This window comes from Lampris incognitus, chromosome 14 (genome assembly GCF_029633865.1).
Source record: "Lampris incognitus isolate fLamInc1 chromosome 14, fLamInc1.hap2, whole genome shotgun sequence".
Lineage (NCBI taxonomy): Eukaryota > Metazoa > Chordata > Actinopteri > Lampriformes > Lampridae > Lampris > Lampris incognitus.
In genome coordinates this window covers 1,195,921-1,221,651 of record NC_079224.1, presented here as the reverse complement: position 1 = coordinate 1,221,651, position 25,731 = coordinate 1,195,921, and the positions used below count along the sequence as shown (strand labels likewise).

The window sequence follows — 25,731 nt, the reverse complement described above, 5'->3', positions numbered from 1 at the left end:
CTGTCATGGTGAGAGCAGGGAGAAGACCCAAATGCAGACAGCAAGGACAGGCTGGGCTTGAACAAAGTTTTAATAAGGCAAACGACCTTACGTTACAGGAACAGACGGCGGGTACAAACAGAGGGGAAAGCTCACAACATGACGTTGCGCATCCGGCAACCAAGAGTATCTGTGAGTGTCTGAGAGTCTGAGATAATCTGACCAGGAGCCCGAGAAACCAAGGGGAATATATACCTGGGGGGGGGGGATCAGGGAGATTGGGTGCACAGGACAGGGCAGGAGGGCAGGAACCATACTGCCAATAAGAGAAAGGGGAGGGAGATTGGGCACAGGTGTGCAGGATGGGGCAGGAACCGGACAGCCAATCGGAAAAGGGAACAGGTGTGCATAGCCTGGCAATCAGGGTCACTCAGGTACACGGGCGCAGCTGAACTGAAACAACAATCAGGGGATGGGGTTGGGCGAGCCATGATGACTCAGCTCACACACCCATACCCATGACAGGACCCCCCTCCCCCCAAGGGACGGATTCCAGACGTCCCAAATGAACAGACCATGAGCACCAAGCAGGACGGACAGAGGGAGTCTGGGAGAAGATACATTTGGCCAGGGATCTCAGGCGGATGGCCTGAGGGCTGGACTGATGGATGGAACTGATCTGGATGACAACCAGGATGCAAGACTGAAGGGCAGAGCAGCTCTGGAGGACGACCAGGATGCAGGACCAAAGGGCAGAGCAGCTCTGGAGGACAACCAGGATGCAGGACTGAAGGGCAGAGCAGCTCTGGAGGACGACGAGGATGCAGGACCGAAAGGCTGAGCAGCTGTGGCGGACAGGCAGATGGATGACCCGGAGGCTGGCGATGCAGGCAAGACCACCGCTCTGGAGGCCTGCCACTCTGGAGGCTGGTGACGCAGGCAACACCGCCACTCTGGAGACCAGCGACGCAGGCAGGATCGCTGCTCTGGAGGCCGGCGACGCAGGCAGGGCCGACGCAGCACGACGGCTGCACGGGGAACAGACGTCAGAGGCGGCATGTCTGCCACTTGGGGAACACACTTCGGAAGCGCCGTGACGGCCGCACGGGGAACACACCTCAGAGGCGGCGTGATGGCTGCATGGGGAACACACTTTGGAGGCGGTGTGATGGCCGCACGGGAACACACTTCGGAGGTCACTCGGGAACCAGACTTCGGAGTCGGCGACGCCACCACTCAGAGACCAGACTTTGGAGGCGGCGGCGCAACCGCTTCGGGACCACACTTCGGCGGTGGTGGCACGGCTGCTTGGGGACCAGGCTTCAGAGGCAGCGGCGTGGCTGCTTGTGGACCACGCTTCAGAGGCGGCGGGACGGCAGCCGCTCAGGGGGCAGGCTTCGGAGGCGGCGCAGCAGCCACTTGGGGAGCAGGCTTTGGAGGTGGCCCGGCAGCCTCTTGGGGAGCAGGCTTTGGAGGCGGCCCGGTAACCACTCAGGAAGCAGGCTTCGGAGGCGGCTTGACTGCTCGGGGAGCAGGCTTCGGAGGCAGCCGGACCGCTCGGGGGAGGAGACTGGTCGTCAGCAGGGGCGGCCGACGGCAGACCGCACGTCGGCTTTGGTGGCTGACAGCTCAGGAACAGACCACACGTCAGCAAAGACAGCCGACGGCTTGGAAATAGACCGCACATTGGCCGGGATGGCCAACGGCACATAAACAGACTGACCATTCTGGAATAGGAAGATGCTGGGTGGCTGAGACTCAGGGGCGCTGGGCAGCCGAGACTCAGGAGCGCTGGGCAGCTTAGGCTCTGGGGCTCTGGGCAGCTTAGGCTCTGGGGCGCTGGGCAGCTTAGCATCTGAGGCACTGGGCAGCTTAGGCTGACAGGTCGGCTGAGGTGGCCAGCCAAACAGAAACAGGTGGAAGGCATTGGCCAGCGGCTGGTAGACAGACAGGACGTCAGCCGGCTGCCAGGGAACATGGGTCCGGCGGAGACTACGGGGACCTCCCCTGGCCAGGCAGGCTACCCAGAATGGATTTAGGGCTGGCGCCAGCTCGGCACCACCCATTGACTGGTTGTTTACCAGGCAGTAGACAGGCTGGCGGCTAGCGGGGCCAGAGCCAGCAGACTGGGAGACAGGCTGCTGGCTAGCAAGCCCGATAACCCCCAGCCGGAGGCCATTCACACCAGACACCCGCCTCAGCCTATGTTGTCTCCAGCACATTGAACCATTCACTGGGTCCATACTTGGTCTGGCCGTACTGTCACTGTGAGAGCAGGGAGAGGACCCAGATGCATACAGCAAGGACAGGCTGGGCTTGAACAAAGCTTTAATAAGGCAGACGAACTTACATTACAGGAACAGACAGCAGGAACAGACAGAGGGGAAAACTCACAACATGACATGGTGCATCCAGCAACCAAGAGTCTCTGTGAGTGTCTATGTGAGTGTGTGAGAGTCTGTGAGACGATCAGACCAGGAGCTCAAGAAACAACGGGGCATATATACCTAGGGGGGGCAATCAGGGGTATTGGGCACAGGACAGGGCAGGAACTGTACCACCAGTCGGAGAAAGGGGAGGTAGATTGGGCACAGGTGCACAGGACGGGGCAGGAACCGCATAGATAATCGGACACGGGAACAGGTGCGTGAAGCCGGGCAATCAGTGTCACTCAAGCACATGAGCACAGGTGAACTGAAACAACAATCAGGGGATGGGGATGGGCGAGCCCCGATGACCCAGATCACACACCCATGACCGCTCCCTCTTCTTGAAATATGTATTCACCACAGCCATTTCCATCCTTTTCACAAAATCCGACACCATCTGTCCTTCCACATTCCTCTCCTTGACACCATACCTTCCCATCACCTCCTCATCACTTCTGTTCCCTTCACCAACATGCCCATTGAAGTCCGCTCCAATCACCAAAATCTCCTTCTTGGGTACCCTCTCCACCACTTCATCCAACTCACTCCAGAATTCTTTTTTTCTCTTTCATCTCACACCCAACTTGTGGGGCATATGCAATGATAAAATTCATCAATACACCTTCGATTTCCAGCTTCATACTCATCACTCTGTCTGACACTCTCTTCACCTCCAGCACACTCTTGACATACTCTACCTTCAGAATTACCCCTGCCCCATTTATCTTCCCATTCACACCATGGTAGAAGAGTTTGAACCCACCTCCGATGCTCTTGGCCTTACTCCCCTTCCACCTGGTCTCTTGCATACACAGTATGCCTATCTTTCTTCTTTCCATCATATCAGCCAGCTCTCTCCCTTTACCAGTCATAGTGTCAACATTCAAAGTTCCGACTCTCACCTCCACACTCCTACCCTTCCTCCTCTCCTGCTGCCTCTGGACATGCCTTCCCCCTCATCCTTCTTCACCCAACAGTAGCATAGTTTCCACCAGCACCCTGCTGGCCAACAGTATTGGTGCTAGTTGTTGGTAATCCGGGTGTCGACCGATCCAGTATGGAAATCTGATTATGATCCGTATACTCGCAAAGGTTTTACATCAGATGCCCTTCCTGACGCAACCCTCCCCATTTAACTGGGCTTTGGGCTGGCACTAAGAATGCACTGGCTTTTGCATTCTCAGTGGCTGGGTTAATAATAATAATAGTAATAATAATAAAAATTATGATACTAAAATAGTGATAATGCCAATAATTGTAATAGCATCAACAGCATCTGCACATAAAACAACTTTTGCCGGCACAATGGGAAAAAAAATAATAATAACAACAACCTGGACGTTTTAAAGAAAGCCAGAAAGAAAGAAAGAGAAAGCCAATTTATTTTTGTTATTGTACAGTTGTGCAGTTACAATGAAATTGGTTTTCTGCATTTAACCCATCCTATTGTTTAGGAGCAGTGGGCAGCTGTGGTGCAGCACCCGGGTCCAACTCCAGTTCTCTTTCCATTGCCTTGTAACATGCATGTATTTGATGATGGGAGGAAACCGGAGCTCCTGGAGGAAACCCACACAGACACGGGGAGAACATGCAAACTCCACACAGAAAGAACCTGGGATGAGCTGGGGTTTGAACCTAGGACCTTCTTGCTGTGAGGCAACAGTGCTACCCACTGGGCCACTGTACCACACAAAATCAAAAAAAGAAAAAAAAGCCCCTCGCCTGACATGCATGACATGATTTGACCCTTGGGGAAAACTTAATTGGGGAACCCTGCTCTATAACATTACCTTTGCTCTGCTACAAATCCTGCTTGCTCAGTCTCCTTTTCTAATCTCCTCCCCGGAAGTATGATGCGTGAATGCAGACAGAACATGAGGGTGGGATAGGATGCAGAAATCTTATGAATTTATATGATAAATTTCACTTTGATAAAGCTATGTTAATGTAGTTTAATTTTAGCGGGGGTGGGGGGCAAAAGGATACAAGGAAAAAAGATCCGGGACTTTAGAAAAAGCTTTGGGGGCTTTAGCTCAATAGCCTGGACCTAGTCACACCCGTGCTTTGCAGTATTCATGATTTTTTTTATTTGTTTATATATCGATCAAATGTTAAGTGTAAAACAATTGTGCTATTATACACCAAACTGCTTTTCTTTACCAAAATAATAGGTTAATATTTTAATATAGTTTCATATTGAGACTTTGTATCAGCCTCAACCAAGGGGGACTGGTGCATCTCTAATTCAGATTTGTGTATGAGAAAGTTCATACGTATGTGATCCTGTTATCAAAAGTGATGCGATAAAAGAAAACAGAAATAACTAATTTAATTTCTTTTCATGCCCTTCTCTCTTTCATTATAACGTTTCTTTCACCTCTGTTCTTCTGCTTTCTTCTATTCTATTCTATCTGGGCATATGCAGGTTTTAAACTGCTGCTAGAGGTGTTTAGTGTAATCCATGGGCCCCAGGAAGAGTGTGTACGGGCCCTGAAGAGTGGCCATCTGTTGGGCATCTCACCAGGAGGGGTCCGGGAAGCCCTGTTCAGTGATGAGACCTATCCTCTACTTTGGGGCAAACGAAAAGGCTTTGCACAGGTGGCCATCGACTCACAAGTGGTATGCTACTTTCGTTTTTGTCAGTGGTCACTGGTTTGATATGCTTTCCTTGGATGATACCATCCACAGACATGGTGTTTTTTGTCATTGTTATGCAGCTGACACACAGTTGTACCTCCCTGTAAAGTATGCTGAGTTCTCTGCAGGACTGGCTGACTGGTGTAAAAAACTGAATGGTGAAACATTTTCTCCAGCTCATTTCTAATAAAACACACAGCCTTGTTACTGGGTCCCAGCATATCACAAAATAAATATGGCATAAACTGGTTACTTTTCGCAACGTATCAACTCTTTTGACAGAAGTCTTGGTGTCTGGTTTGATAGCAATTTATGTTTTGAACAACAAGCTTGTCCAATCGTGTTTTTAATCACCTTTTGCTTTTGCTAAAGGTGATTAAAGGTCTATTTTAAATTTAATGGCGCTTTTATCTCCGCACACCTTAGTATTTCAACAGCCTTTTCTCTTGTCTTAATGAAAAAAAGAAAACGTTGAAATGACTACAGACAGTACAGAACTCAGCTACCAGGTTTTTAACCAGAACTATGAGGCATGACCACATCACAGCTGTTTCGGCTTCTCTGTTTGTTTTAGGGTTGATTTTAAGTTCTTGTTGATAACCTTTAAAGTTCCTCATGACCTGCTCCAGATTATATTTTAGCTCTTAAGGTCCTGTGTTCGAGCCCCGGGGTAGTCCAACCTTGGTGGGTCATCCCGGGTCGCCCTCAGTGTGGAGTTTGCATGTTCTCCCTGTGTCTGTGTGGGTTTCCTCCGGGGGCTGCGGTTTCCTCTCACAGTCCAAAGACATGTAGGTCAGGTGACTTGGCAGACTAAATTGTCCCTAGGAATGAATGTGTGTGTGTGTGTGTGTGTGTGTGTGTGTGTGTGTGTGTGTGTGTGTGTGTGTGTGTGTGTGTTGGCCCTGTGATGGCCTGGCGGGCTGTCCAGGTTTTCTCCCCGCCTGCTGCCCAATGACTGCTGGAATAGGCTCCAGGATCCCCACGACCCTGAGAGCAGGATAAGCGATTACGATAATGGATGGATGGATGAATCTTTTAATCCCTTATGAACCTTTGCGTAGTTTGACATCCTCGGGCAGAGGTCTTCTGTCTCTTCCTGAGTCCAGGCTGAGAACTAAAGGGGACAGAGTCTTTGCCATCAGGGCAGAGAGGTCTTCTGTCTCTTCCTGAGTCCAGGCTGAGAACTAAAGGGGACAGAGCCTTGCCATCAGGGCAGAGAGGTCTTCTGTCTCTTCCTGAGTCCAGGCTGAGAACTAAAGGGGACAGAGCCTTGCCATCAGGGCAGAGAGGTCTTCTGTCTCTTCCTGAGTCCAGGCTGAGAACTAAAGGGGACAGAGTCTTTGCCATCAGGGCCCCGAGGCTCTGGAATAACCTTCCTGAGGAAACAAGGCTGTCTGAGTCAGTGTCTTCTTAAAACGTATTTTCACAGGAAATCATAGCCTGATTATATCTGACCTGCCTGCTTATTTTACCTGATTTTATTTGTTTTAATTTCATGTCAATTCTTTTTAATTTTTGACTTTGTGTTTTGCTCCCTTTGTGTTTTATAATGTGTTTATTTTTTAGGGCTTTTAGTTTGTTTTAATCTATTGTATTTAAAATTTGTTCTGTTTTTATTGTAAAGCACTTTGTAACTGTTTTGAAATGTGCTTTATAAATAATGGTTATTATTATTATTATCATTGTTGTTGTTGTTATTTTTATTATTATTATAAAACCTCAAATGTTTTTGGCCAGTTAATTGGTAACGTTAACCAACATTACTTCTACATCTTGAGTATTGCGGACAAAAATTTGCTTTTAAGAGCCTTCTGTACTTGTCATAATGTGAAGTACAGAGCTATATTATTTCACTATTGGAATTTGTGTTTTATATTTTCTGTTTTCAGCAACTTAGCTGGGTTTTTTTTGTTTTTTTTGGTATTTGTAATTCCTTCTTTTCTTTACAGAATCTTCATTTTCTTTTTGTGATGGCTTTAGAGAATGGTGTTTTTTTTACATTTTTCTATAGTTTCTTTAACACGGTGTGTCTTTTTTCAAATCCTATTTTTCTCACATCCCTGTCATATCTTGTTTTCCTCTTTTTCAGCCAATAATTCCAATGTTTACTCAGAATGTCCGCGAGGGCTTCCGGTCACTGGGAACACTCAGTAAGTGTGGCATTGACATTTAAAAGAAGACCTGAAGAAGTCCCACAACTGGGTATCTACTAGTGTTTGATTTGGTATTTTACAAAGCCTTGTGGAGACCATGAGTATTGTTATAGGCACTGAAAAACTGAAGCACACATCACACAACTGGTTTAAACTGGTTTTCTTTCCGACTGTGGTGGATAAAACAACTTTTATGTGAAACAAACTTTTGGTGACTGATTTTCCATTTTTCCTAAAGTATGCCTGAATGTCTGCAGTCAGGTCCTTCAACAAAGGTTCTTAGTTATTTATGTGACAGCCACAGTGCAATAATTGTCTTTCACCCAAACCTGCTTTTCAAATTCAAAACACAGACTTGGTTTCAAAAGAACTTGGATGTACTGGAAGTCATATTCAAACAATGCAGATTATTATTATACTCTGAATAATCTGATGTGCGTATCCCATCAACTGGTAGTGAGTCGGAGGCCATGTGACAACTGCTAAAGGATTTGATGTGGCTTCACAACTGATTGTCATAGTTTCCCTTTGTCTGTTTCTCTTTTCGGCCTTCTTTTCAGAGTTCTTTCGTTGGGTGTATGAGAAGTTTCGCCTGCCCGTAGCTCCAGTTTATGGTGGCTTCCCAGTAAAATTCCGTACCTACTTGGGTGACCCCATCCTTTACGATGCTAATATGGATGCTGCTGAGCTAGCAGAGAAAGTAAGTAAGACGCCATAATTTCCCTGCTGAGAATTATGATGTTAGTAAAAATGTGTACTAAGCAGAAATTGCTTAATGTTCAATCATTCAATAATCTTCGTAGCCACATTTACATGGCATGCATTATTTTCAGTGCATTAAAATTAGCTTTTTATTTGTTTGGATGGTGCATGTAGGACAAAATAAGGTAATTGTAAGGGTATGCAAGTCTATGCTCACAAGAACAACAGTGTTTTTCTTCTGAAGTTTTAAATGGTTAATGCACTCTCACATTTGACTGCTCTTGACCCAGATGTTAAAAGATGGCCTAAAGTCAGGTTGTAAGCTCCTCAAATTACCAGACACTTGATTCATTTTTATGTAATTAAAATATTTTTTTTATAACAGATTATTACTTATTGACAAGATTTGAATGACAAGTTGAATATTAGTTGTAGCCTATTGAATGACTTTTTTTTCTTTGATAAGGTTTTCTTGTGGAGGTTTTCTTCATCTGAGTTGAGGATCTATGTATAGGTGGTGTTGTATATTGCACTTACTGTAAAGGCTATCAGGACTACCTTGTGATTTTGGTCTATACCAATAGACTTGACTTGAAGTGTGAAATCTGCTATACCATAAATATGATAATGAAATTACCACTATGAAAATTAAACCTGTGATGTCAAAAATAGGGTTTGGTATCTAAGAACAAGGTATTCATTAAAGAGTAACGAAGCACTCTTTATATAGCCTCCAGGTACTCACATTTTGAAATAGGCAAAACATTGGGTTGAGAGAGCAACAGGACTATGATAATGGTGTTGGGGGGGGGGGGTGAAGGTGACAGTGGTGTAGTAGAACTCTATACCCCAGACATTCAAAAGCCTACCCAGAGAGTTTAGTTGGCTAACACTGGCACGTTACTGTTCTATTCACCTCATGTTTAATTGGTCTAATATGATGAACCCCAGATGATAAACAAAAAAACTGCCCAGATGTTAAAGTAAACAAAAAACTGCCCTGCTGATATAGTAAACAAAAAACTGCCCAGTTGATAAAGTAAACAAAAAAAACTGCCCAGATGATAAAGTAAACAAAAAAACTGCCCTGGTGATAAAGTAAACAACAACAACAAAACTGCCCAGATGATAAAGTAAGCAAAAAAGTGCCCAGGTGATAAAGTAAACAACAAAAAAACTGCCCAGATGATAAAGTAAACAAAAAACTGCCCTGGTGATAAAGTAAACAACAACAAAAAAACTGCCCAAATGATAAAGTAAACAAAAAACTGCCCAGGTGATAAAGTAAACAAAACACTGCCCTGGTGATATAGTCAACAAAAAACTGTCCAGTTGATAAAGTAAACAGGAAAAAAAACAAAACTGCCCGGTGATAAAGTAAACAAAAAACTGCACTTGTGATAAAGTAAACAACAACAAAAAAACTTCCCAGATGATAAAGTAAGCAAAAAACTCCCCAGGTGATAAAGTAAACAACAACAAAAAAACTGCCCAGATGATAAAGTAAACAAAAAACTGCCCTTGTGGCGGACACTAGGGGCTATGCCTCTCACCCAGCAGGACTGTGAGCTGGGGGCGTGGTTTACGTTCCCGGGCTTGCTGGTGCAGGGTTGTCCCTGCTGCAGTTTTGGTTTTTGGAGTTGAGGAATAAACAGCAAACTCGCCTTCGTCTGCTGTGTTTTTCCCCATCCTGCCACATTGGTGACACTGAATTGAACATGTTTGGAGCAGAAGAGGAGTGTGAATCCACTTCGGCCACGCCGCCCCAACTCTCACAGCCGGCCGTTCTCGCCGCGGCTGTGAAGCTCCCAGAGTTCTGGCAGAGCAACCCGGCTTTGTGGTTCCAGCATGTCGAGGCACTGTTCCACCTGCGTGGAATCTCCGCGGACGACTCCAGATACTATTTGGTCATCGCTACGCTGGACCAGCAGTCCACACGCCGGGCCATGCAGCTGTTGCGCGCCCCTCCGCAACACGATAAATACGTCGCCCTCAAACATCTTCTGCTCCGGAGGTACAGCCTATCTGCCGCAGAGAGGGCAGATAGAATCCTTCCCCTATCCGGTTTGGGCGACGGGACGGCTGTGGATCTCATGGACAATATCCTGCCGCTGCTAGGCTCGGACGAAGGTGGATTCCTTTTCCCGCACGTTTTCCTGCGCCAGCTTCCGTCTCCTGTGCGCGCGGCTTTGGCTAACTCCCCGTGTCTGGCCGCTGGTGACTGCCAAGGTTTGGCTGAGGAGGCCCATCGGGTCCTGCTGGCTACCAGACAGTTCTCTGTGCAGAGTGTGGCATCGGAGCCTCTGCAGCCGGCGTCGGAGGACGCGGACCCGGCAGTGGTGGCTGCAGTGACTGCCCGGAGACGGCGCGGGAGCGGCCTCTGTTTCTTCCACCAGCGGTTCTGCGGCAAGGCGAGGCGCCGCGTCCCTCCGTGCACATTTGAGGCGCCGGGAAACTCCAGGGCAGCGCTCAGTAGCAGCTGTGGGCGCTGGTGGACGTAGTGAGCTGCTCTTCATTAAGGACACGATGTCAGGAAGACGGTTTCTGGTGGACTCAGGCTCGCAAAAGAGCCTACTCCCTCCAGCTAAGACAGACAGGTCGGCCGAAGGAGGCGGCCCACAGTTAAGTGCAGCTAACGGTTCGTCCATTGCGACGTTTGGCACAAGGTTGGTGACTGTTTGCTTCCACGGGCGCCATTTTGAGTGGGACTTTGTAGTCGCCGCCATTACTGTTCCTATTATCGGCGCTAATTTTCTGTGTGCTAATGGTCTGCTGGTTGATGTTGCAAACCGCCGTTTAATTGTGCTGTGTCTTTCCCCACTTTTCCGTGCGAGACAGGGGGAGCCGGGCCGTTAACACACGCTAACTTTTTAGCATTAGGGGATGTTTTTCAGAGTTTGCTGCAGGATTTTCCATCGGTGACTACACCTGCCTTTTCGACCGCGGTTACTAAACACGGGGTAGAACATTTCATTCCCACTGTGGGACCGCCAGTTTTTGCGCGCGCGCGGCGCCTCGACGCGGTAAAATTGATTACAGCTAAGGAGGAGTTCGCCATCATGGAGCGTCTGGGTATAGTGAGGCGTTCCAACAGCCCGTGGGCCTCGCCGCTTCACATGGTGCCCAAGGCAGATGGGTCGTGGCGGCCTTGCGGCGACTTTCGCCGCCTGAACAACGTCACCGCCAATGACCGCTATCCCATCCCACACATACATGGCTTTTCCATACGCCTGGCAGGTACCACTATTTTCTCTAAGGTGGACCTGGTGCGCGGCTATCATCAGGTTCCCGTGCGCGCAGAGGACGTGCCCAAGACCACAGTGATCACCCCATTTGGGCTTTTTGAGTTCATGCGCATGCCATTTGGCTTGAAGGGGGCAGCGCAAACCTTTCAGAGGCTGATGGACTCGGTGTTGCGTGACCTGGATTTCGTGTTCGTTTATCTCGACGACATATTAGTTGCCAGTCCGTCAGCTGAAGAGCACCTGGCGCACCTGAAACAGGTTTTCCGTCGTCTGGACGAACATGGCCTGATAGTCAACCCGGCCAAGTGCCAGTTTGGACTGTCGGTGATTGACTTCTTGGGTCACCGCATTTCGCCGCAAGGCGCGGTCGCATTGCCTTCTAAGGTGCAAGCGGTGGCGGAATTTCCCCGCCCAGTCTCTGTTAAGGCATTGCAGGAATTCTTAGGCATGGTGAATTTCTATAACCGTTTCTTCCCTCGCGCTGCCCACCTCCTTCAGCCACTTTACGAAGCCCTGCGGCTTAAGAAGGCTAACGACCCTGTCGACTGGACTCCCGAACGGATCCTGGCCTTTGACGGAGCTAAGTGCGCCCTGGCTAACGCTGCCCTCCTCGCCCATCCCACACCCACGGCGTCCATAGCTTTAACAACCGATGCGTCTGACATAGCCGTGGGGGCTGTGGTTGAACAGCGTGTGGCGAATGCGTGGCAGCCACTCGCATTTTTTTGCTGCAAACTGCGAGATAGCGAGCGCAAGTACAGCGTTTTTGACCGGGAGTTGCTGGCACTGCACCTTGAAACCCGGCATTTCCGCTTCCTGCTGGAGGGTCGCCCATTCACGGCTTATGTGGATCATAAACCGCTGATTTTCGCCATGTCCAAGATGATTGAGCCGTGGTCTGCTCGTCAGCAGCGCCACCTAGCGGCAATCTCCGAGTTCACAACGGACATTCAGCATGTGGCCGGGAAGTCCAACCCTGTTGCTGATTGTCTGTCGCGTGTGCTTGTGTGTCCTGTGCACCTCGGTGTGGATTTCTCCGCTATGGCTGCCGACCAGCCCAGCGACTCGGACGTCCTTGCCCTTAGGTCAACGCGTACCGGCCTCAAGCTAGAGGACGCTGTGATGCAGGAAGGCAGTCCTGCCCTCCTCTGCAATGTCTCCACCGGCCGTCCCCGCCCCGTTGTTCCAGTGGCCTGGCGCCGTCGAGTTTTCGATTCGATTCACTCCCTCTCACACCCTGGAGTTCGGGCGTCGGTGAAGTTGGTCGGTTCCAAGTTCGTCTGGCCTGGCCTCCGCAAGGACGTCAAGGGATGGGCAGCTGCATGTGTAGCGTGCCAGCGCGCTAAGGTCCACCAGCACACTAAGTCGCCCCTCGAACCGTTTCCGATCCCGGCCAGACGTTTTGACCACGTGCATGTGGACCTGGTGGGCCCTCTACCTTCTTCACAGGGTTTTACGCACCTGCTCACAATGGTAGATCAGACCACCAGGTGGCCAGAGGCTGTCCCTCTGTCCTCCACAACATCCTCGGATGTTGCACGCACTTTTCTTTCCTCCTGGGTCGCCCGTTTTGGCACTCTGTCAGATATCACATCAGACAGGGGCCCCCAGTTCGTGTCAGAGCTCTGGTCGGCACTTGCGCGATCCTTGGATGTGCAGGTACACCGCACTACCGCGTATCACCCTCAGGCTAATGGCTTGTGTGAATGTTTTCACCGGTTGCTCAAGGCAGCGCTGCGCGCTGCGCTCTCGAATGGTAACTGGGTGGATCGTTTACCTTGGGTTATGCTCGGGTTTCGTTCGGCTCCTAAGGAGGACCTCGACGCTTCGCCCGCTGAGCTGGTGCTCGGTCAGCCGCTCCGCGTCCCTGGGGAATTTTTGCCTGGGAGTTCCGCTCCTCAACCCCGTCCAGCCGTTTATCCTTTTTTGTCCGACAGCACTTGGGTTCCAGGCCCCGTTCACCACTGTTTTCCGCGGTTGTTCGTGCCTGCGGAGCTCATGTCGGCTCGTTTTGTTTTTGTACGGCATGACGCTCACCGCTCGCCCCTCCAACCCCCATACGATGGCCCATTTCGGGTTCTTGAGACGGGTCCTAAGGGTTTTGTGCTGGATATGGGTTTAAGCCTATCAAGCGTGATAGGCTTAAACCGCCGCACAGGGTGGCAGGCGAAGTTGTGTTTCCGGCCCATGTTCCCCGTCGGGGTCGTCCTCCTTCCAGGACCCCGGCAGTGTCTTCACGGGTTCAGCGTTCTGCTTCTCAGCCGGCTTTGGACTGTGTTTCACCTACTGTTTCGGCTGAGGGACGGCGCAGCCGTTATGGCAGGCTGCTTAAGCCTCCAGTGAGACACTAATTTTCTTTCCAGGAGTCCCTTCTGGGTGTTCGGGGGGGAGGGGGGCTGTGTGGCGGACACTAGGGGCTATGCCTCTCACCCAGCAGGACTGTGAGCTGGGGGCGTGGTTTACGTTCCCGGGCTTGCTGGTGCAGGGTTGTTCCTGCTGTAGTTTTGGTTTCTGGAATTGAGGAATAAACATCAAACTCGCCTTCGTCTGCCGTGTTTTTCCTCACCCTGCCACACCCTGGTGATAAAGTAAACAACAACAAAAAAACTGCCCAGATGATAAAGTAAACAAAAAACTGCCCTGGTGATAAAGTAAACAAAAAACTGCCAAGATGATAAAGTAGACAAAAAACTGTCCAGGTGATAATGTAAACAAAAAAATGAGACACATGACAGTGTGTGTCGCTTCGAGTGAGAAAACCTGTGCTTTCTCTTTTTGTTTGGGTAAAACACATAGTACGATTAGGGATTACATCATTAATTGAATAACGTAATTACAAAAGCTCAGTGATTGTAATTACTACTTCAAAAATGTGTTTCACATCTTTATGCATGTGTAAAGATGTGAGAAGTGCCTTGACATGAAGAGCCATCACATCGGCAGTGAGGTGCTCAGACAGTGCCCAGACAGTCATTACTGTTGTACATCCACGACACAGTGCAGGAAATGAAGCAAACATGAAAAAAAAGAAGTGACAGGGACCAGAAAATGACTGAAACCGTACAAATTTTGGACTATTTCCAACTAAAACGTACAGAAAATTTGATGGTCTACAAGCACTGCAAATGTGAACTTGCTCAGGAGAACAGCACAGCATTACCTCATCAGAGAAAATCTTGCCTACAAATTGATAATTTCATTTGAATTTTGATTGATTGATTTGATTGTAGGGTTCAAACCCTTATTTAATCGGGGAGGCTCATCATTGATCTAAGATCTCTTTTACAACATAAAATGTTGGACACCGTGGGTTTGTAACTATGGTTCTATGAGTCAACAGATACCTGAAGGGCTGCCATCTGTTGGCACCCACGCATGCGCATGTCAACTCCTTGAACCCCAAAACAGTATTCACATCAGCCCATTGAACCCTAATAATTGGGCCCTGTAGGCACATCATATATATACCAATTATATATACCAATTATTAGACAATTTTAGACGAATTTTTAGACAACCAATGACATGTATGCAAAGTACAGGCCTGGCATGCACTAACAGTCACTTCGAAAAGCAGGAGAACATGTGAGCTCCAAAAGAGAATGTATGGCATCACCAAGGCTGCAACAGATATATGCAGATGTATATACAATGACTAAATAGTCAGTCCCACATAGTCATGTTGTGCAGTGTGCAGCGACTAGCACACACTAAGAATAAGAGCCTGCAGCCATGTCCAACATGTAATACCAATGTGTAGACAAAGAAGCTGCTTTACAGGTATCTTGGACCTGGAATCCATGAAAAAGAGCTGTTAATACCAACCATGATGGGTGGAGTGCACCTGCAAACCATCCGAAATGACATGCCCAGCTGCTTCATAGACAGTTTTGATGCAGTCCACTAACCAATATGCAAGTCGCTGAGAGGAGGGCGCCTTGCCTTTTTTTCTTCTTAACAGACTACTACTACTACTACTACTTTCGGCTTCTCCCGTTAGGGGTCGCCACAGCAAATCATCCGTTTCCATCTCTTCCTGTCCTCTGCATCTTCCTCTGTCACACCAGCCATGTGCATGTCCTCTCTCACCACATCCATAAACCTCCTCTTTGGCGTTTCTCTTTTCCTCTTCCCTGGCAGCTCCATATTCAGCATTCTTCTCCCAATATACCCAGCATCTCTCCTCCATACATGTACAAACCACCTCAATCATGCCTCTCTTGCTTTGTCTCCGAACCTGCCACCTCCAGCACCACTTTCTGTCTTTTCATCAGTGCCACTGTCTCCAAACCATAACATCACTGGTTTCACAACCATCTTTATCTCTTGCTGGTACCATTCTGTTAAAAATCACTCCTGACACTCTTCTCCACCCACTCCACCCTGTATGCACTCTCTTCTTCACTTCTCTTCTGCACTCCCCATTACTTTGGACAGTTGATCCCAAGTATTTAAACTCGTATGCCTTCATCAGCTCTACTCCTTGCGTCATCACCATTCCGCTGTCCTCCCTCTCATTCACTGCTTCTCTCCAGTGCATACATCCACCTCTCCAGGCCTCTGTGTGGGCCTGTCAAGTTCTTCCACACCAAACTCACCTAACCATGTCTTCATGAGCCTTGCTTTGTGCACTGGGGCACAGTCATGCTGGAACAGAAAAGGGCCCTCCCCAAACTCTTCTCACAAAGTTGGAAGCATAGAATTGTCCAAAATGTATTGGTATGCTGAAGCATTAAGTTTTCCCTTCACTGGAAGTAAGGGGCTGAGCCCACCCCCTGAAAAACAACCCCACACCATTATCTCTCCTCCACCAAACTTTACAGTTGGCACAATGCAGTCAGGCAGGTAATGTTCTCCTGGCATCTGCCACACCCAGACTCGTCCATCAGACTGCCAGACAGAGAAGCATGATTCATCACTCCACAGAACACGTTTCCACTGCTCCAGAGTCCAGTGGCAGCTTGCTTTACACCACTCCATCCGACGCTTGGCATTGTGCTTGGTGATGTAAGGCTTGCATGCAGCTGCTCGGCCATGGAAGCCCATTCCATGAAGCTCCTGGCACACAGTTTTTGTGCCGATGTTAATGCCAGAGAACGTTTGGAACGCTGCAGTTATTGAGTTAACAGAGCGTTGGCGACTTTTACGCACTATGCGCCTCAGCACTCGTTGATCCCGCTGTGCGACTTTACATGGCCTGTCAATTTATGGCTGAGTTGCTGTTGTTCCTAAACACTTCTACTTTTCAATAATATCACTTACAGTTGACTGTGGAATATCTAGCAGGGAAGAAATTTCACAAACTGACATATTGCAAAGGTGGCATCCTATGACAGTAACACACTTGAATTCACTGAGCTCTTCAGAACGACCGATTCTTTCACAAATGTTTGTAAATGCAGACTGCATGGCTAGCTGCTTGATTTTATAAACCTGTGGCAATGGGTCTGAATGAAACACCTGAATTCAATGATTAAGAAGTGTGTCCCAATACTTTTGTACATATAGTGTATCTCACACAAGCTAAGGATGCAGATAAAAGGGGTTGACGAGATATTATGCAACACAAAAAGTCCCCGCTTATACAAACAAACCAAGGGCAAGCTCCCCGCGGTTAGCATGCTGACTACTAGGACCAACTAGGTCCTTACCCCGCCCCCCTTCAGCTCATGTCTCCCGCTGCTTTCTGGGTATGGACTCTCTGTTGCTGGTACAGCCCACCATGGACAGCAAGGAGCAACCCCAAAGTCAGCAATTCCTGTTTTGACCAGTTTCAGGAGGAACTGGTCTCAAAGTGCACAGCTACTTCATCTAATCCGACTCCAGTTGTATGTCAGAAGCCACAGCCTTTCTCATAAAATTGTGCAGATAATACTCTTAACGCGCTAAATTTAGCATTGCTAAACATCAGGTCTTTGGCAGGACAAACATTTTTAATCAGTGATTTTCTCATCAAGCACAATCTCAATTTTATGTTTGTAACTGAAACTTGGTTAAACAAATATAACAGTGCAACTGTTCTTATTGAGTCAACTCCTGCCAACTTCAGTTGTATAAGCGAAACCAGATACATAACAAAGGAAGTGGAGTTGCCATTTTGTTTAATAATTTGCTCCAATACAAGAACATAGCTTATGGAAATGTTGCTTCGAGCTCTTCAATTGAATTCCTCTTCTTGAGTTATATTTGTAAATATCTATGGGCCACCTAAATACAATGCAAACTTTTTTGATGACTTAACTGAGCTGCTGTCTATAACCTGTATTGCATTTGACAGTGTAGTTATTGCTGGTGATTTAAACATCCATGTTGACAATCCGTGAGACAGGAACTAAAGAACTTTGTCGTGTTCTTGATAACTGGGCTGACTCAGCATGTGACGGAGCCCACACACAACAAGGGGCACACTCTGGACCTACTTATCTCCCAAGTGTCTGAACATTTCTAAGGTTGTGGTGACTGATGTCGCTCTCTCCAATTATTCCTGTGTTTTCTTTGAGAGAACCATCTACATGCACACAAATGTTGTAACAGAGGTAATCACAAAACGTCATATCACTGAGAGCACCAGTGAAATATGTATTCAGGCTTTGTCTTCCACACCCGCCCTCTCTCAGTTCTCAGTCAATGTGCTTGTAGATAATTTAATTCTAAAATTACACGTTATTGATGCTATTACACCCGATAAGGTGAAGGGGATCTCTGGTAATAAAAATATCTCCATGGAGGTGTGCCACTCTGGTCAGAATAGAAAAATGAGAGTGTCATAAAGCTGGTGGTGAAAAACAAATCGTACTGTTCATTATGATATCTATAAAGAGAGACTGCACATTTGTAATGTGGAACAGAGAAATGCTCCAACTTTATTGCATGGATTAGACTACTCTATGAAGCTCCTGGCACCAGACATGGGTGCCCTCTCTCTCCCCTCTTATTTGCTATTGCCATCGAACCCCTAGCCATTTGTCTTCGAGAGGAGAGGAGGTTTCAGGGCATCACCAGGATGGGTATCACTTACAAACTGTCCTTATATGCAGACGATCTGCTTCTATATGCCTCCAACCCAGTTTCATCCCTCCCGGTTAATTCAATTCGGCAAATACTCCAGATATAAGTTAAATTTCCAGAAAAGTGAACTCCTCCTCATCAATGCTCTGTCCAAGAAAATACCAAATTCTGTCCTCCCATTCAGAGTAGTCTCTGAAGGCTTTAAATACTTGGGAGTGTTCATCACCACCTCATTTAATGACCTTTTCACCAAAAACTTTCAAACCCTTGTCAATAAATGTAAACTTGACATAATTCGCTGGTCCTCTCTCCCCCTTGACCTTAATTGGCTGTGTCAACCTTATAAGATGTTGATCCTCCCCAAATTCCTATACCTATTTCAACACATTCCAATTTTTATGGAAAGTCTTTCTTCATCAACTAGATCAGATGGTGTCTTCATTCCTATGGGCCAATAAACTGCCACGCATTAAAAAAGCTATTTTACAACTCCCCAGAAAGTCAGGTGGTCTGGCACTGCCCAATTTTATTCAGTGTTACTGGGCATGCAATATTGGAATAGTACACTGTTGGATCGATAACAGGGCTCAGAAACATCTCCTATGGGTCCAAATGGAGCTACTGTCTTCAAAGCTGTCCCTCCAGTCTGTCATTACTGCACAACTCCCCCTTAAAAATCATAATATTTCCCAAAATTCAGTTGTTACCAACTTAATTAAGATATGGATACAGTTCAGTAAACATTTCAAATTGGACAAAACTAGCCCCAGTCTTCAAAAATAATTTATTCCCATCTTCTTCCTCCGACCCCGTTTTTCGCATTTGGCATGACAAGGGCTTACTTTATACCAAATATTTATATAAGGATGGAATCTTCACTGATTTCACAGAGCTCTCAACCAGGTTCGACCTGCCTAAATCCCACTACTTTCGCATCCTTCAACTTAGACATTTCATTAAAACCAATTACCCCCATTTCCCCAACCACGCCCCTGGATCCGCTATTGACTCCCTTCTTACTCTGGACCCTGCACAGAAACGCTCAATTTCCGTAATTTATGGCTCCATTGACTCCCTTAATCCCTTTTCACCTTCCTTAGTATCCAACCTGTCATACAACTCACCATACACCTTTTCCTTTGCATTTGCCACCTCTCTCTTCGCTTTACGCTGCATCTCCTTGTACTCCCGTCTACTTTCTTCATCTCTCTGACTATCCCACTTCTTCTTTGCCAACCTTTTCCTCTGTATACTTTGCTGTACCTCCTCATTCCACCACCAAGCCTCCTTGTCTTCCTTCCTCTGTCCTGATGACACACCAAGTACCTTCCTAGCTGTCTCCCTCACTATTTCTGCAGTGGTTGCCCAGCCATCCGGCAGCTCTTCACAACCACCCAGTGCCTGTCTTAACTCCTGCCTGAACTCCACACAACAGTCTTCCTTCAACTTCCACCATTTGATCTTCGGCTCTACCTTCACTCTCTTCCTCTTCTTGGTCTCCAAAGTCATCCTACAGACCACCATCCGATGCTGCCTAGCTACGTTCTCCTCTGTCACCGCCTTGCAGTCTCCAATCCCTTCTAGATTGTGCCTTCTACCCCACTATAATAAGTTCTGCTTATATATGTATGAAACCAGTTCAGTTGGACATTTTATATTTAAAACAATGTTTTGTATGCAACACTGATTCAAAAAATCAATAAAAAAGATTTTTAAAAAAACCCAAGAATAATCTAGACACTTCACTAATGAACAGTTATACACCCATATCAAACCACCCATTTTTAAGTAAAATAATTGAAAAGGCTGTTTTCCAGCAGCTGAACAACTTCTTAGCACTAAACAACAGTTTAAATATTTTCCAGTCAGGAGTTCGACCACACCACAGCTCTGAGACTGCTCTTGTTAAGGTCTTTAATGACATCCACTTAAACACAGACAGTGGCAGCATCTCAGTCCTGCTATTACTGGATCTCAGTTCTGCTTTCGATACAGTCCACCACAACATATTACTGGACCGATTGGAAAAGTGGCTGGGACTTTCTGCCACAACACTAAAGTGTTTTTAATCCTGCCTATATGATCATATGTAATTTGGCAAAGGTTTTACGCCGGATGCCCTTCCTGACACAACCCTCCCCATGTGGGCTTGGGACCAGCACCATGAATACACTGGCTTGTGCATCCTGCGTGGCTGGTTTACATTCAGCATATGCATTTGAAGGGGAAAAACTATTGAAAGTGATAACTGCTGTGTTGAAGAACTCATGGTTAACTGATTTGTAAAGGCCTCTTTTCCAGCCTGTCTTATACATTTACAGCTTTGGGCGGCAGTGTCCTCCGGCTGGCTCGGGTTCAGGCCGCACTTTTTCATGATGGTCTTCAGTTGATCTTTGTACCGTTTTTTCTGGCCCCCTGCCAAGCAGCAGCCAAGATGTAGCTGGCCATACAGCACTTTATGTGGTAAGCACTCCTTCGGTATCCTGATGATGTGACCGAGCCAGCGAAGTTGGTGCTGGGTGATGGTAGCCTCCATACTGATGCAGTTGGTCTTGCGGAGTATTTCGGGCACTCGGTCATGCTAGGTTATCCTCAGGATGCATTGTAGGCATCTGATGTGGAAGGCCTCAAGCATCCTGAGGTGGCGGCTGTGCAGGGTCCACGCCTCACAGCTGTAGAGGAGAGTCATGATGACAACTGTCATGTAGACAGATATTTTGGTGTGGAGGTTGAGGTCTTTGTTTTGAAAGACCCTTCTCCTAAGTCTGCCAAAAGAGGATGACGCTTGTTTAATTCGATTTTGTATCTCCCTGTTGATGCTGCAGTCATCAGAGAGGAAGCTGCCTATGTATTTCAAGGATTCCACTGTTGCAAGTGGTTTGTTGGAGATGGTGAAGATTGGTGAATGAGATGGAAGAGTAGATGCCCACTGGCTTACTACTTCAGTCTTTGCCATGTTTATAGAGAGACCCAGCCTACCATATGCCCTTGCAGCAGCTGCAATGGTAGCTTGCAGAGCCTCCGATGTGTGGGCCACAACTGCACAGTCATTGGCATACTGTAGCTCGATGATGTGCTCAGATGGTATTTATGTGACTGCTTGGAGCTGACAAATGTTAAACAGATTTCCATCAAGACTGAAGTCCACAGTAACCCCACTATCATTCTTGATTTCTTCATGGAGCAGCAATGTCACACACAGGAGGAAGATGTTAAAAAGAACTGGAGCAAAGATGCACCCCTGACGTACCCCTGTGCACACCCTGAAGGGCTCGGATTCCTGGCCTTCAATGGTCACACGTGCCATCATCCCCACATGAAATTGTTGAAGGATGTTGACAAACCTTTGTGGGTAGCCAAAGTTCAGGAGGATGTTCCATAGGATGTCCCTGTTGACTGTGTCGAAAGCCTTTGACAGGTTGATGCAGGCTATGAAGAGGTCCTGGTCTTGCTCCCTGCACTTCTCCTGTAGTTGCCATGCTGTGAACACTACGTCCACAGTACTTCTATTCCTCTTGAACCCACACTGTGACTCAGGCAACAGCTCCTCTCAATGTTTCTTACCAGCCTGCGTAACATGACTTTGGCCAGGACTTTTCCAGCAACAGCCAGTAGTGAAATGCCATGGCTGTTGCCACAGAGGGACTTGTCTCCTTTACCTTTATATATGGAGATGATGTTAGCATGTCTCCACTGCTGAGGGATGGTTTCATTCTTCCATACATGTGAGATGAACAGGAAAAGTGCACGGGTGCAGAGGTAGCCTCCCTGTTTAAAAATCTCTGCAGGGATACTGTCAGGGCCAGCAGTCTTGATTTTCAGTGGCCTAACTGCATAATGAACCTCTTCAAAGGTTGGTGGGAGGTCAAGGTCTTGGATGGTGGGGCGGACAGGTAGTTCATCCAAGACTGAGGGATCTGTTGGGGAGGGCTGTTTCAAAAGGGTTTTAAAATGTTCTGCCCATCTTTTTGTGATGAGCTTCTGGTCCTTTATGAGGGTGGTACCATCATCAGACTTCAGGAGGGAAACAGAGCAGTTTCTTGGGCCAAAGATAGTTTTCGCTGCATCATAAAAGTTGTGCATATCATTTTTATCGGCAGGGGATTATATTTCATTTGCCTTCGATATCCACCACTCATTCTGCAGGGTACGCAGTTTTGACTGCACCTTTCTTCTGGATTCTTGCCATTGTTGCCGGAGTGCAGCTTATGTAGGATTGTTGAGGACATCACTGGGTGCTTTGTGCATGCCTTTGAGTATGGTAGATATTGTGCCTGTGTTATCATTGAACCAGTCCTGGTGTTTTCTGCTCTTGTAACCGATGGATTGGGATGCTGCCTCATAGAGCCTGGAGCTCACTCCTATCAGTGGAATCATCTGTGCTCAAGAGAAGCTCAGTGTCTTCCAGGTTTTCAGCCAGAGACTGGCGGAGATTGTTCTGGACCTCAGCCTTTTCTAGCCGGGTACAGTCAAGCCTTTTCTTTCCTGACCTCTGGAGACAAACAGCAGGGTGTATTTTCTGGAACCTGGTCATGATCAGCCGGTGATCTGCCCAGTATTCAGCACCTCTGATTGCACGAGTAAGTAAGACGTCTTTTATATCAGAGCGTCTCACAATTATGTAGTCCAACACGTGCCAATTTTTGGAGTGTGGATACATCCAGGATGTTTTGTGTTTATTTTTTTAATTGGAAGAGGGTGTTTGTGATAGTCAAGCCATGCTCAGCAGCCACAGACCGTTAGCATCGACTTGCCCAATGCCATGCCCACCAATGACACCACTCCACACCTTGTTGTCTTTCCCCACTCTGGCATTGAAATCGCCCAGCAAAAAGATCTTGTCCTCCTTGGGTATACGACAGAGAGCCTCATCTAGTGACTGATTGAAGCGGTTCTTTGTATCATCTTCTGATGGTAGAGTTGGTGCATAGGCACTTAGGCTCATGTCACTCAGGATCCCTCTGGCCAGGAAACGCTATGCCATCCTCCTTTCACTTATGCCAATCAGTGTTTCAGTGAGTCTTGCTAGGAGACTGCTTTTTATTGCAAATCCCACACCATGCTGATGTTGTCCTCCTGCAGGGTATCCCTTCCAGAATAAGGTGTAGGTGTCATCCTTCAGGGAGCCTTCATCCAGGAACCTGGTTTCGCAGAGTGCAGCGATGTCAGCATTGTAGCGGTTGAGTTCCGCTGCAGTGAGTGCAGTCCTTCGCTGAGGTCCTTCGGCATTAGCGTCCAGCAGAGTTCTTATTTTCCATGTTGCCAGTTTAAAAGGGATTATTTTCTTGTGTTTTTTTCGACCGCAGAGTGGAATGTCCCGATAGGTGTGGTAGCCTATCCAGGATGTTTTGTGGGGGCAATGTTTAGGCCACCTTTTCTAGGCCCCTCCCCACTTGGGGTGAGCAGTGTGGCTCCTAAATAGGGCTGATCAGTCACACAGGGGTCTGCCAACAGCAGCTGCCACTCAAACCCAGCTGCTGGCGACCATAGCCCTGTGCTGCTGGCATGCAGGGGTCTAATTAGGAGCTTCCGGTGCATTCATACCTGCTCCCGTCACCAGACACCCCATCACCGCCAGACTTTGATCCATATTCCGGTTGCTGGTCTCACCGAGGCAGAGGTGGATACCTGCGCAAAGAGATTATTTAGAGTGCCGCTGGGGGTGTGCATGTCCCAGCAGCACTTCACTTTGAGAGGGTGGGATCTGGTGGCAAGGGAAAACTCAAGACGATCAGCACTCTTCCACAGCTGCAGGAGGCTGCTGGAGCTCCAGTCTGTCGGAGGACCGCCTATTATGCGCCGCCATTCACGTTGCTTTTCTCTAAGGGTGTGCTCCCCTAGCCTGAAAAGTTTATTCGTAAATATAAATACTCCAAGCAGTTACCCTACCCACTGTGATTAATCATTGCAAGGCACTTTGGGTAAAAGGCCACTGTACAGTCCGCCATGATGTGAGCTTCACCAAAGGGCACATCGACAGTTTATTGGAGGTGTGCATGACCAGCCTCTCGAAGCACAACATGAGAAATGGGCCACTCTATAGCCAGAGATGAAGCACAACATGAGAAATGGGGCACTGTATAGCCAGAGACGAAGCACATCATGAGAAATGGGGCACTCTATAGCCAGAGACATACAAATGAAGGCCATGAGACCACAAGTGTACCATTTGTGACAAGTGCAGTTAAGCCATTCCTCATGTTTGCTAGAAGCCGTGTAACAACATATGAGACCTTTTAGGGGATGATTGTGTTAATTAAGACACTGCGTAACATGTTTCCAACAAATAATAATTATGTCTTTTGGTTTCCAGGTGCAGCAGGCAGTTCAGTCCCTCATCGACCAACACCAGAAGATTCCTGGAAGTATCCTGCGAGCCCTGCTAGAGCGCTTATACACTAGACACAAAGATGAGTAACCCTTATCTGAGGCAGATCTCCCTCTGTAGATCCAGGTCGACATAACCTATATTGTTTACTTTGCTAAAAGAGGAATTCCGTCCAAATGCAGAATAACCAAGTCTGGGCTAAAGAGCAATGGTAGCCCAAGTCATAGGACAAGTTGTAATAATGTCATGTTACAACACACCCTGATATCCCAGTAATGAGATGTTGAAGGGAAAATCACATACTAGAAGAAAAATGACCACTGCCGTGGAGCCAACATGGCTGCCAGTGAACACATCAGCAGGCAGACTGTCTCCATAAGGCTCTGGGAATACTGGCCTCGGACACTTCTCTGGTTCACAGCCTTACAAACTTAAATAGGAAGTCAAGCACAATAAATGATGTAAGGACGTGCCAGCTGACATCCTGGACCTCAGTGCTAAAATACTATTGGAGGAAGCAGCAGTCATTATTTATTTATCTTAGTGTAGTGGGACAAGGTTCTGGGAAATGGTTGTGGCATCTTTGGTCACAGGATTACTTGGATGAGATTATTTATAGCGTGTGTTGACGATATATGGCTAATATATGATTTATGTACAAAACATCTAAATGTATATAACGTTTTGAATCCTTGTGATTAATGTTCTGAATTTTCTAATTTTCTGTGATTTGTGCAGTATTTAAACAAAGGGGAAATGAAATATCAGCCTTTGGAGCCAGAGATATCCATTTGGTACATGTTTTTGCTACAGTTCCCTTATATTTGAGGAAAATAAACCTACGTGGTTAAGATGAGAAACTCACACCAAGAAGAATGAAATGTCCACAAAGGACTTCTCTGATTTTGCATTAAATTTATTTTTAACTTCTTAAATATGGACTTTCCCTCATTTTTGTCACTCTTGGTGAGTCTGTTTCTTCAGTGTTTTTGGAAAAATATCTTCCAGTCTTTAACTAAGCAATAAAATAACTACAGAGTGCAGCCAGTTACTGCTTATAAGGTCAGCAACCACAGGTCCAGAGTAACATCTGTATCTAGGTTCCAGGTGTGTGAATGCATTTTCTCGTTCTCAAACCCGATACTTACATTTACCTTAAGACCACAGTTCAAGGGACTCATGATTTTAGACAATCCAATTCAATATGTTTTAACGTCAAGACTTGTCCCTCAACATGTGAACTACCAGAG

At 47.1% G+C, this 25,731-nt stretch overlaps 1 protein-coding gene across 3 annotated transcripts in view; it reads left to right on the top strand.

Moving 5' to 3' along the window:
• Positions 1–25,524, top strand: part of tmem68 (transmembrane protein 68) — a 151,093-nt gene extending 125,569 nt beyond the window's left edge. For all 3 annotated transcript variants that reach the window (XM_056292926.1, XM_056292925.1, XM_056292927.1), the window contains exons 6-9: positions 4,834–5,027; positions 7,135–7,195; positions 7,759–7,898; positions 24,467–25,524. In XM_056292926.1, the coding sequence (XP_056148901.1) occupies positions 4,834–5,027; positions 7,135–7,195; positions 7,759–7,898; positions 24,467–24,571 (500 nt within the window). In that variant the 3' untranslated portion in view covers positions 24,572–25,524. The remainder of the gene's footprint in view (positions 1–4,833; positions 5,028–7,134; positions 7,196–7,758; positions 7,899–24,466) is intronic.
• The last annotated feature ends 207 nt before the right edge of the window (positions 25,525–25,731 follow it).